General features: G+C 38.5%; 1 protein-coding gene across 1 annotated transcript in view; it reads left to right on the top strand.

Moving 5' to 3' along the window:
* The window catches only part of LOC150098838 (cytochrome c oxidase associated subunit FA4L3-like), a 72,493-nt gene that overhangs the window by 20,878 nt on the left and 37,537 nt on the right, over positions 1-14,078 (top strand). Inside the window, exon 3 of the mRNA XM_090405674.1 lies at positions 12,181-12,266. Within this exon, the coding sequence (XP_090261800.1) occupies positions 12,181-12,266 (86 nt within the window). The remainder of the gene's footprint in view (positions 1-12,180; positions 12,267-14,078) is intronic.

The following is a 14,078-nucleotide window of genomic DNA, read 5'->3' as shown; positions in this document are numbered from 1 at the left end:
TGACATTGAGGTTATGCAATAGACTACTCACCTCCACTTCATTAACCACAATTCCCGTATAATCTACTGGTTTATTTGTTTCTGCAATGCCACCACCTGGATGATATATACTTGCAAAGTGCTCACTCAGTAACTCAACTATCTCAACTGATTCAGTTACCTCCCTACCATCGGCATTCTTTAAAATCAATCTGCCATGTACATTTTTCCTTTTACTTGCTACATATCTAAAAAACTGTTTAGGATTCTCTTTAGCCTGCATGGCCAATGTTCTTTCGTAATCCTTTTTTGCTTTTCTTACCACACTCGTCACCCTTCTGGCCTGTGCTTTATACCGTTCATGTGCCTGCCGGTCACCCTTCTCCTTAAATTCCCTCCATAGTTGTTTCTTTTTTTGCAACTCAAGCTTAATGGTGTTATTCATCCATTTAACCCCTACTTGATTTATTATTCGGACTCTAGGTATACAGTCAGCCATTGCTTCATGCAAGCACTTCTTAACTACCTCCCATGCACTATCAACTTCAAGTCCTTGCAGTTGTACATGCCATGGCACTGAACCAATCAGACTCCTAAGCTTGTCATACTTTCCAGCCCGATAATTCCACATGTACCCTGTCTTAATTGAAAATTCTACACCTTTAGCCACCTCCCAAGTTAAGACCCTATGATCACTCTCACCGATTGGTGGCAATGTGGTCATATTTGTTACAGCCAAATCCTCAGATGTAATTACTAGGTCAAGCACTCTCTGACCCCTAGTATTTTCAATTACATGCTGTCGCAGATAGTTATCCCTTAATAACCGCATAAAATCCAGTTCCTTCCTTCCGTGTGTCCTCTCCTCACTCCAATCAATGCGACCATAGTTGAAATCTCCCATAATAATCACCCTCCTTCCACCCATTTCTTCTATTTGCTTGTGCATACTGTCACCACCATCTTTTCCATCACCTGGTCTATAGCAGCACCCAATTGTATATTTAGTTCTGCTAGCCACAATCTCACACCAAATGGCCTCAAATGTGCTCTTTTCTCTATCCTGCAATTCAACTTCTATTCTCCTTGGCTGGAGCTCATCAGCTATCATCAACAATACTCCTCCCCCCATTTTATTCTCTCTGTCATTCCTGAACACACTATACCCATCACATTCAATCCCACTAGCTATATCATCTACAGTCAGCCATGTTTCACTAATACCTATAACCTGTGGTCTGGAAGTGCCAACCATGGCCAGAAACTCTTCCTTCTTGTTCCTAATACTCCTAGTATTAGTGTACATGAATTTAAGACCCCCATTAGCCCCAACCCTACCTTGATGCCTTATATTAACTATCCCACTCAGATTTGTTGTCCTTATTTGCTCTGGCATATTATATTCATTCTTACATTCAACTGCCTCCATAAGGACTGTATGTCTACTCCCCCCCCCTAACAAATCTAGTTTCCCTGAGTTTGCACATCCACTACATTCAGCAACACTTTCTCAAGTCTTCTTACACCGTAACCATTCAAATGCAAGCCATCCATCTTATATAGATCCTTTCGCCCATCAAACTCACTCCACACATCCACAAATTCCACACCACTCGTCATACATAACCCACGCATAAAGTCATTCGCAATTATAGCCCTCCTTTTAAACATTTCACTGTCATACCGTGGCAAAAGACTAATCATTCTAACTCTCTCACTCTTTTCTTTTGCTACCTCAAACAATTCATTCAGGTCTTCTATCATTTCCATTTTATCTCCTTTCAAATCATTCGTACCTGCCACAACAATCATTTCTTTCACCCTTTCCTTTTGCTCTCTAATAGACGCAGTTACGTCCTTTATGGTCGCACCAGGTTGGTACGATTTTGTCAAATCCTCTACTAAGACACCTCGTACTAACGAGTCTCCATACAGCACTCTATCCTTCATTTTGTTCATGTTCACATTCATACGTCTATTTTTCCTGTCATACCTTTTATTATTGGTTGGTTCATTCAGTCTACTTTTGTTCTGCACTCTAGCTGCTGTTTTGCTCTTTCTATCGCACTATTCAACAACGCGATCTCACTCAATGCATCTATCTCATCTTTTTTGTTCTCTGAGAAACCATTTATACTATCATTCACACTTTCTACATTCACACTCTCACAATTTTCATGTACAACCTTGCCGTTTCCTGTCATATCCCTGTTTCCTTCATTCTGAAGGTTGACAAAAATATCACACTCACGATCCGAAATACACTTCAATTCCGCATTCTCCCTACATTTTCTACACACATTCAATCCTTTATTATCATCTAACCACACACCGACCGCACTCCGCAAAGCGTACATTTCACAGCTAGTACACTGACTCATTTCTTTTATGCTACCGTTCTTTGATAACGATGGCGAACCTTCATTACTGGGCGCCATTTTCCTTCGCACAGGTGCCATTATTATCTGTGACGTGTTTTGTCAAATTATACCCTAATCTTTAATAATTATTCAATTAATAAATAAGAGGAAAAAAAGTACAAACATCAGAACATTTAAGTACTAAATATAATTAAATAAAATGAAATATAACTAAATACAGTAACTTAGCTTCGTTTTGTCTTCCACCGTTACGCGTTTGATTCGGACGGTCAATGTTCTTCCGTATGTTCCCTAAATTTCAGGTTTCTATCAATCATCAACCCCAGATCTCTTATTTCCCCTACTTCCTCCAGTATAGCATCCCACCGATGTTTCCCAAACCTCAAGACCTTACATTTTGCTGCATTAAACCGATCTCCCCCCCCCCCATTCATTTGCCCATCTATCTAGCTTATTCAAATCCTTTTGCAGGGCTACCACATCTGTGCTATTACTAATAATCCTTCCCAGCTTTGCATCATCTGCAAACAACTGAATATCCCTTTGCAATCCACTGACAATGTCACTGATATAAAGGTTAAACAATATAGGTCCCAGTACTGAGCCCTGTGGGACCCTACTTGTAACCCTCTGCCTCCTTGAAACAGTCCCACCATACACAACTCTCTGATACCTATCGGACAGCTGATTTCCTGAATCCAGTTGACCAATCTGACATTCAGACCCATGTGCTGCAACTTATATATCAGCTTATCATGTGGCACCCTGTCAAATGCCTTCACCAAGTCTAAGAAAATGGCAGTATATGCCTTTCCCTCATCTAATGCTCTTGTAATTTTATTATAAAAGGCTAGCATATTGCTAAAACAAGAGTGCCCCTTCAAAAATCCATGTTGACTCTCACAGATAACATTACCCTCATCTGCCCACTGTTGTATACAGTCCCTCACTACTTTCTCCAAGATCTTAACAACTACTGTTGACACACAAATTGGCCTATAATTAGACACTTCCAGTCTGCTACCGCCCTTATGCAATGGCACTATCTTACCTTCCTTCCATTCCATGGGCACCTTTCCCACAGGCAGACTTTCATTGAAAAGCTATCAAAGGAGCTGTCAGTTGTTTAGCACATTCTCTCAAAACTCGTGGTGAAATACCATCCAGTCCCACAGCTTTACTGACATCCAGAGTACTCAGTATTTGGAACACACTCTCCTCCTCTACTTCTGAACCTCGAACCTGCCCTATCCCTAGAGGGATAGGGCAGGTTCGAGGTTCAGAATACTGACTCCTCGTATTCTGGACCAGTTTATGAACCTCGTATTCGAGGTTCATAAACTGACTCCTCCAGGATGAAATACTCCAATAAGGTGTTCTTTGAACAACTCCACTATGTCCTCTGCATCAGTCATTCTATTCCCATTTTTATCCCACAATATCATTCTTCCACAGTCATTTTTCTTCCTACTAGCCACATAGCTAAAAAATTCCCTAGGATTTTCTTTGGATCTTAGAGCCAATCTCCTCTCATATTCCAGTTTTGCCTTCCTCTTCTGGCCCATGTCTTATATTCTTCATGCATCTTCTCTTCACCTTCTCCTTATATCTCTTCCATAGCCTCTTTTTCGCATGCAATTCCTGTTTAATATTGTTTGTCATCCACTTTACTCCAAATTTCTGTCCTCTACTTCACTCGTTGTATACAACTTACTATTGCTGCTAACAAATATTCTTTCACAATTTCCCATGCACTGATGATATTCTGGCCTTCCAATTCCTCCCTCCATGAAACTACTCCAAGTTGACGTCTTAGACTATTATAATCACCTGCCTTATAATTCCACATATGTTCCTGTCTCTTTGATACTCCTGCATGTCTATTCATTTTCCAAGTCAAAACCATATGTCACTCTCTCTCTCCAACTGGTGGGAGAGATGTCATCTCAGTTATTATCAACTCTTCTGATGCTATAACCAAATCCAAAACTCTTGAACCTATTGTTCCCTCTATAACATGTTGTCTAAGACATTTGTCCCTCAAGAATTCTTGAAATTCCATTCCCTTATTGCTACATGCATCTTCCTCTCCCCAGTTTATACTACTGTAGTTAAAATCTCCCATAACAATCATTCTTCTTGCACTTGCCAAATTCAACTGTCTAAACATCTCCTGGTCCCACCTTCTGTGCTTCTGGGTCTGTAGCAAAGGAAGTAAAAATAACTGTGACAACTACAGAGGAATAAGTTCATTAAACACAGATTATAAGATATATGCCAAAATACTGAAGAAGAGAATCAACCCTATACTAGAACAAAATTATAAATGAAGAACAGCATGGCTTTAGAATAGAAAGATCTGCATAGTTCCTATATTCATGCACAAATTACTAATTGAGAAAATAAGAGAATTCAACTTAGAAACAATCTAGCATTCATAGATCATAAAACAAGCTTTTGACACAATAGGCAAATATAAACTCCTTGATATTCTGTTGGAAGAACTGTACTAGAGGAAGTGGAGGAGGTAAGGGACCTTCGGGGGTGATAGTTGATAGAAACTTGAAGTTTAGGGGACATATTACAAAGGTGGTGAAGGTAACCCAGAGGATTGCTGCAATACTGAGGCGAATGCTAACCAGCAGAGATAGAAGAGTTATGGTTCTATTGTATAAGTCCCTGATCAGATCACACCTGGAATATGGTACTCAGATTTGAACGGGATAAATTAACATTGGCAAAGGTGTATGATAACAAAAATGATATCGGGGCTATACAATATTAGCTATGAGAATAGAATGAGGTTGTGGAGACTGTAGAGTTTGGTAAATAGAAGGACAGGCGATATGACTGAGACATTTAAACTGCTTAGAGATAGTTATAGGTGTTGAAAGTTTATTTTCCACTTGGTCAGAATATAATAAATTTAGTTTAATCCTTTATCCAAGTGTGTGCAAACAAAGTTTGCGCCTGAAAGTATCTTCAGGACTGGGGTAAAGTGGTATAACACCAGGCGACTCCTTGCAAAGGTGGAGCAAGCTACCAACACTCCTATCTCAGTATCTCCCATAATGCAAAACACATCTCCTTGCAGATATGTATAATGTTATGCATTAAGGGAAGGGCCACTACCCAGACTAGTTTGGACCTTTATTGAGGTCTCTTCAGTGGGAGGCAGGCCCAAGTGGAGATACCGAGGCAGAAGCATTAGCAAGGTCATCTGCTCCTATAGGAGCTGCCAAACGGTGTGCTACCTTTTTGTTAAATTACTCTGGATTTAGAGAAAGATGTTGAAAGTTTATTTTTCACTTGGTCAGAATATAATAAATTTAGTTTAATCCTTTATCCAAGTGTGTGCAAACAAAGTTTGCGCCTGAAAGAATCTTCAGGACTGGGGTAAAGTGGTACAACACCAGGCGACTCCTTGCAAAGGTGGAGCAAGATACCAACACTCCTATCTCAGTATCTCCCATAATGCAAAACACATCTCCTTGCAGATATGTATAATGTTATGCATTAAGGGAAGTATCTTCAGGACTTTACCCCAGTCTTGAAGATACTGTTGTGTCGGAAAAAGTGCTGATTCACTTTTGATTAGTCATCCTTTTTCCAACCCAACATAAGGTAACCTTAGAAGGGAAGGATAAGGACATACTTATGCCTCCAGATGGAAAGTGTGCCTAGTAATGACCTAAGAACATGTATATATATTCAGTTTTGTAAAATTTAAGTAATGTTAAAGAAGCCCATAAACTGAACAGGGAATGTTTGTAAATTAATTAAGATAGAAAAATCATGTATAATTGCTAAAAAGATGTGTATAAAGTAATACAAGTTTTAGGCCATGTCAAAGACAGTTCAGAGCCGCGGTAGCCAATCGGCTGCCACTGTATGCATGACGACACCACTGAGTGAGGTGCTGTTTTGTGGTATATAGGTTTCGGCAGGGATTTGAATCGCTCTCTTCTCTTCTGTTTTTCATCGGTTCCTGGTTTCCTGAGCGGAGAGCTGAGTAGCTGTGGAAGGCTTGCCGCCATGCGTAGCAAGAATTTCCCCTTGCTATACGTGCCACGTGGATCAAAGCTGCAGCTATAATGCATCCAGAGTTCTAGAAGAAAGGGCTGCTGGTGAATTTACGCCAGTGTATAAGTCAGTGAAAGAGTGCTCCTTTTCGAGTAGAATAAAAGAATAGCGGAGACGCCAATAAAGAAAATACGGTGAGGAGATCTGAGAATCCAGATAAGAAGGTCCTAAATCCATCAGATAAAGCAAGAACGGTAAGCTGAAACCTTTTGTATTAAGTTAGAGTAACCGTGGAGGAAGGAGAAACTGAACGTTGAGAAAACAGCCAATTTCTGTGCAGTGTCTAAAGAACTGTCTGCATTTGGACATTTTGTCTACATCTAAGGAATAAAAGGCATCTTAGGCTTGAGCCGAATAGGAAACCAAGGCTTTGGACTGTTTGTGTCGAGAGAAGGAAATTAATGTCATTATGTTAAAGTTTAATTTGAATGCTAGCTAAAATTCTGGGGGGGGGGGATAAAGTCTGAATATGAGAAGGAATGTTATCTCATGAAATCTATGCAAGAATTGTAGAATTGGCCTGTATATATATGTATTTTATATGTGTGATAGTAATGGGTAATTTAGCATAAATTAACAGAGTCTGAGAATAGAAATATAAGGAAGTGTAAGATTTTGTCAGTATAAGAAATTATAGTGTGGAACTCCTTTGATGTGTTAATTTAAGAAAAGGGAGGGAACTCAGACTCTTTTAGAATTGAAGGTTTAACTAAAATGTATCTCTGTGTTTGTGCCAAAATAAATGTATTTCTTATGTGTAAACCAAATGAGTTTGTCATGTTTCTGTGGATTGAATTACCGCTTGGAAAATCACAAACCGTGTATTAGAGGGAAATCTATTAGTAACAAAAGAAACAGGACCACGACTGCAAACTTCATGATCCCTGCATTTTTCTTTCTTAGTACTCTAGGATAGTATATCAGGATTCAATTGCCGGCTGGCGCAGTCATAAAATAATATAAATTTGTCCGCAAACGAAATAACTGATAATAACTAGCATAAAATAACAAATGATAAAGATAATATAAAAAATAAGAAAAAGCCAAGACATAACAATACTTTCAGGGGCAAACTTTGTTTGCACACACTTGGATAAAGGATGAAACTAAATTTATTATATTCTGACCAAGTGAAAAATAAACTTTCAACATCTTTCTCTAAATCCAGAGTAATTTAATAAAAAGGTGGCACACCGTTTGGCAGCTCTTATAGGAGCAGATGACCTTGCTAATGCTTCCGCCTCGGTATCTCCACTTGGGCCTGCCTCTCACTGAAGAGACCTCAATAAAGGTCGAAACTAGTCTGGGTATGGCCCTTCCCTTAATGCATAACATTATACATATCTGCAAGGAGATGTGTTTTGCATTATGGGAGATACTGAGATAGGAGTGTTGGTATCTTGCTCCACCTTTGCAAGGAGTCGCCTGGTGTTATACCACTTTACCCCAGTCCTGAAGATACTTTCAGGCGCAAACTTTGTTTGCACACACTCGGATAAAGGATTAAACTAAATTTATTAGATAGTTATAGGGTTGACACTGGGGAGTTCTTTCATATTTTAGATCAAGAGGAAGAAGCAAAGAAGGGGGGGGGCACATCCCTGGAAGTTATTAATGGAAGGGGTGAGTAAGAGGGGTTTTTTGCACGAAGGATGGTTGGACCATGGAATGCATTACTTGATAGGATGGTGAGAACACAAACAGAATGAGTTTAAGGAATTGTGTGATAGACTTTGACTTTGTGTTGTTTAAGATGAGCAGTCTCCCACAGTAGTCTTATGACTCCATGGAGGTCCTAAATAATAATAATAATATACAAAAAATCACTTACCTATAATTTATCAAACCCACTTTATGTCCTATGTGAGAAAACAATATTAAATATAAAAAGAGACAAGAACAGAACCAAAAACAAAAACGTGGCTGCAGTTTTCTGTATAAATCAGGCAGACAGGCATCCAACACTTCTGTTTTTTGTGTTTGATGCATCAGAATGGACAAAAGGTGTTGCCAGTATCTATTAACTTCTACTCTTCTGGATTTTTCACACACAACAGTGTTTAGGGCATACCAAGAATGGTGTAATAACCAGACTACTTCAAGCCAATAGTAGTCCTGTGGATGGAAACAGCTCATTGTTGCACAAGGTCAGAGAAGAATGCAAGGATTGTGAAATGTGACACGAGAGCCACAACCAGTCAAATCACAGCTCAGTACAACAGTGGTGGTTGGCACATTGTCTCAGAGCACAGAATCCATTGCATGCCATCAGAGATAGGGTACAGGAGCAGACACCCATCCTGGTTCCCAATGCTGTCAGCTAAGAACAAGAATATGCATTTTTAGTGAGCATGTGGTCACCAACACTGGACAGTTGACTACTGGAATAATAACATAACAATATTGTCTGGTCTGAGAAGTCCCAATTTGTACTGTATCATGCTGATGGCAGAACCAGAATATGTCAGCAACAACATAAGGCTATGGACCTTTCCTGCTAAGCAGTTCAGGCTGGTGGCAGGGATATAATGGGATAGGGAATGTTTTCTTGGCACACACATCAGGTCCCCTCCCATACTAATTGAGCACTGCCTGATGCCACAGCCTATCTTAACATTGTTACTGATCATGTTCACCCGTTCATGGTTGTAGTTTGTCCATTGTCAAATGGATACTTCCAGCAAGACATTGCGCCATGCTGCAAAGCACTTAGCATGTTGAAGTGGTTCGAGAAACATGACAATGAGTTTCCTTTATGTCGGTGGCCAGCTCAGTCCCCACTCTCAATCCAATAGAGCATTGTTTCTCAAACTGTGGTACATATACCACTAATGGTACGTTACATTATTTTTGGTGGTACAATTTTTATACAAAATATTTAAATAAATGTTCAGAAAAATGTATTTTAATATTGTAATGAGTAGACTGTTCCAAGAATTTAGCTTGGCGAATCGAATAAAATGAACAAATAAATTTTATTGCAGTTTTATGTGAATTTTCGGATGTGAAGTCCCAAATCCTATTCGTTCTGGCAGCAGACATTCGTTTGAAGCTTTTGTCGGTCTACCTAGCACTGACCTTGGGCTTCCCATGTAGAACACATGCAAAGTTTGACGTCTTTACAAAAATCTAAGATTATACTGCTTACTATTGGCAAGGTATTGCCTTAATACTATATCTTCTAGAATATTCCCTTATTTGGCATAGAGCACATGCAAATTCCCATTGGAATTATTTACATATAACATACAACTATTTACAAGTTACAGGTCTTACTGGGCTCGACCTTGGTAAACTTTATGTAAAAATATTTAGACTTGTTATAGCTACATAAATATTTTTAAAGGTAATCCCCACATAGGTATTTAAAAAATTTACATAACTTAGTGGTCCATAGAGTTTTTTTTAGACATTTTACTGGTCCTTGGGCTTAGAAAGGTTGAGAAACGCTGTTCTAGATAAAATGATATAATCATATTAATATGAAATATTCTGGATCAGGGAAAGTTGTAGGAAGTTTTTTTTTTTTTGTAAACATACATCAGCACAAACTTTGTTTGCAAACTCTTGGGATTAAAAAAGGATTAAAACAAGAATATAATTTCTTGTCAATTATAATATTTGTTATAGTTAGTTATTCGCATGTTATATCATTTTGATACCATATAGTCACTCTTGTACTTCAATGGGATTTGGGAGTGAAGCTTTCTGCTAGAAGTAGTAGTAGGGTTAGTAGGACAACTAGTTTCTAGTTGTCCTACTCCCTGGAAGGATTTGAATCCACAACCTCTTGACTGAAGAGTGAATATGCTAACCACTCAGCCAACCAGGCGAGCGGTAGCATATGTGCAGAAATGTAATTTCTGCTTTTCGATTGTATGATGTTATTTTCTAGTTTTTCTTTTTTATGCTGAGTTTCTTGGCGAATTGTTGTTTGAGTTGTTTATATCTGCAGATTTATTTGTATTGGTTTGATTTCCTCTAGGTGCAAAACCAAACCTCTTACACAATCAGCAGGAATCCAGAGCTGCTAAGTTGGCCTTGAGATTGCTCTCTCAAATGTCACCATTCTGTTTCTCTCCAAAACAACTGGGAAAGTAGGTGGTTCAGGAGCATCCTCAAATAGTGTCTTTCTATCTCTTAACCATAATGTGGTTATTACCAGACCTCAGTGATTATTATTAATTGATTAATCCTGAAGTAATTTAGAGCTGCCAAATTAACCTTGAGATTTTTTCTCAAATGCCACCATTCTGTTTCTCTCCAAAACAACTGGGAAAGTAGGTGGTCCAGGAGCCTCCTCAAATAACATCCCTCTATCTCTTAATTGTAATGTGGTTACCAGACCTGATGAGTGTTTATTATTAACTCATCAGATTAATCCTGATGAGCATTTATTATTAACAGATTAATCCTGATTAAGTTAGAATGAAGATGTCTTTCCTTCCTATGTAGGCCTTACTTTCACCTATAGCAATAATGATATCATACTTCCTTATTCTGGGAGCTCAGTAAAGCATAAGGCAGCTCACTTGTTTTAATCCTTTGCAAGCATTATCATATATCTGTTACATGATCGTGTCACACTTCATCTTTTTTGGATCTGGAATTGAAGAACTGAAGTTTGGCTCTAATAGATTTTTAATAATATGGTGATATCATTTTAGTACTTGTATGTAGAAAATATGTATTATAACCTATGTTGAAAGTTTTTTTCACTTGTTTATATTATAAATTAAAGATGCCAAAAAATTATATTCTTGGTTTCATCGTTTATCCAAGTGTAAATTGCAAGTGAAGTAACTTCACGACTAAGCTATTTGTATATGGAGGCTAATCACTTCACATCAGTTGCCTTAGTATCCCATAATGCAATGCACATATCCTTATGGACACATATAATACTATGCATTATGGGAAGAGGGACCATTACCCAGATCAGTTTAGACCTTTATTGAGGTCTCATTAGTGGAAGCCAGACCCAAAAGTGATACCAAGGTTGAAGTAATGCAGCCATATACAAGTAGTCAAAAGGTGTCACACCTTATTACTAAAATACTCTAGATAGTGGCCCTTCCCATAATGCATAACATTATACATGTCCATAAGGATATAAGCATTGCATTATGAAATACTAAGGCAATTGATGCAAAGTCATTAGTCTCTATATACAAGTAGCCCAGTTGTGAAGTTACTTCAGGTGCAAACTTTGTTTGCTTACACTTAGATAAAAGATGAAACCAGGAATATAATTTCTTGGCATCTTTAATATATAGTATAACCAAGTGAAAAAACTTTCACTTGGTTATACTATAACCGAGTAAGAGGGTGGCAAAGAATTCCTTTGCCACCCTCTAAACATGCCACTCTTAGGCATTGTCTTAGTTGCTTAGTGGGTTATGACAGCCCTGCATGGCATTGTTTGCTCTATTCTATATAAAATGTTAGTAATTTTAAATATTACTGAAGGTCTAAAAAATTTCCCACTTCAAGATAGTAATTTTTGATCCAATTTTTCATATTTTATTTTAACATAGGAACTGACTTACAAAAATAAACAACAAAAAAGGGTCCTTTGTAACATGTAATTTAGCAGTGAGTTAAATATTTAGAAATTAACTCTGGTAAAGTATACACCTCAGCATACATGAATATTCTGAATAAATTAATAAATTACTCATTGTATAGCTCTGTTACTTTTAAATTTTAATTTTTTTCCCATCTGTTTATATTTTAGCTTATACCTATTGTGGGTATTATTACAGTAGCATTAGCAGGAGTAGCATTTATTTGTTCCTATGGTCTCACAAAATCAGATGTTTGGTAAGTAAAAAATAATTTTCTTTAGAAATTTATGATTTTAAATTGAAAGAATGTAGTTTCACTTAGGATAACAGAGTTTTTCCCATACCTAAATATGAAAACAAAAATGAAGTTTATGTACAAAAGAAAATTATGTAATGTCATTATTACATGCTGCTGCGATAGAGTCCATGACTTGATAGAGATGCTGCTATGCACCTCATTCTACATTCATACATTAAATTTTTGTCTGTTAATTTCATCAATGACATAGCCAGTGGATTGCAGGGGGATATTCAGTTGTTTGCGGATGATGCGAAGCTTGGAAGGATTATTAGTAATAGTGCAGATGTGGTAGCCCTGCAAGAGGATTTAAATAAGCTAGATAGATGGACAAATGAATGGGGGTGTCAGTTTAATGCAGCAAAATGTAAGGTCTTGAGGTTTGGGAAACATCGATGGGATGCTGCATACTCTATGGGAGGAGTTATACTGGAGGAAGTAGGGGAGACAAGAGATCTGGGGTTGATGATTGATAGAAACCTGAAGTTTAGGGGACATATTGCAAAGGTGGTGAAGGTAACACAGAGGATTGCTGCTATTATGAGAAGGACACTGACCTGCAGAGATAAGAGGGTTATCATTCCGTTGTATAAGTCTCTGATCAGACCACACTTGGACTATTGTTCTCAGATTTGGTCCCCAAGATTTGAAGGGGATAAATTAACTGTGGAAAGGATACAAAGACGGATGACAAAGATGGTTTCAGGACTGTACAACGATAGTTATGAGGATCGGCTGAGAGAATGTGGACTGCAGAGTTTGGTGGATAGAAGAAGGAGAGGTGATATGATTGAGACTTTTAAACTGTTGAGAGGTGGTTACAGGGTTGACACTGGGGAGTTCTTTCGCTTGGTTGATCAGCGGGAAGGAGTGATGACGAGGCCATCCCTGGAAGTTACGAAAGGAAACTGTGAGCAAGAGGGTAAGGAGTGGTTTCTTTGTGTGGAGGGTGGTTGAGCCGTGGAATGCATTGCCTGATGGAGTGGTGGGAGCGAGAACGGTCAGTGGGTTTAAGGAGTGGTATGATAAACTTTGTGTTTCTCAGGGGGGGACTTCCCCTCGATGAGTCTTGACAGACTTTATGTCTTAGAAAGGACCTCCCTCGATGAGTCTTCTGACTCCTTGGAGGCCTGAATAAATAGATAAAAAAAAATAAAAATAGATAAAAAAAAAAAAATGTATCGTTCAGCCATTTTTCCCCCAGTTTTGCAGAAACTAAACCCAAGTTCTCTGGAAAAGAACCTTACTACATCTGCACAAAACTAGTTAATTTGTCTTGGTTGTATGGAAGAAGACTCAGAGAGGGAAGACAGTGTGTGTGTGTGTGTGTGTGTGTGTGTGTGTGTGTGTGTGTGTGTGTGTGTGTGTGTGTGTGTGTGTCACACAGGTATGATAATGAAGAGCTGAGGAGAAGAGCATTAATAATGAATGGTATGGTAGCCAGAATGTATCAAAAGAGAGGCTTGGAGTATGTGGATGCTTGGAAAGCATTTGAGCACAGAAAGGAACTGTATGCAAGAGACTGTGTGCATTTGAATGAGGAAGGATGTAGGCATCTGGAGAGATTGCTATTCTCTTCACAAGTCAGTGTGTTAATGTAGGGAAACTAGAATTATCAGGGTGGATGGTAGCAGAGGTGGCCTCTTGTGGGAATAGGTGTTTGGGAGAAGGGGGAAAACATTGGATAATGCTGAATCCAGTTGAGTCTGGAGGGTATAATGATAGTTATAGAAACAGTGGCATTTTTATTCTTTATGCTAATGCCAGGAG

This window comes from Typopeltis vanoorti, chromosome 15 (genome assembly GCF_054136105.1).
Source record: "Typopeltis vanoorti isolate ZY-2024b chromosome 15, IOZ_Tvanoo_1.0, whole genome shotgun sequence".
NCBI classification, from domain to species: domain Eukaryota; kingdom Metazoa; phylum Arthropoda; class Arachnida; order Uropygi; family Thelyphonidae; genus Typopeltis; species Typopeltis vanoorti.
Note: the sequence above shows the minus strand (reverse complement) of the source record. Positions and strands in the feature narration are given on the sequence as shown.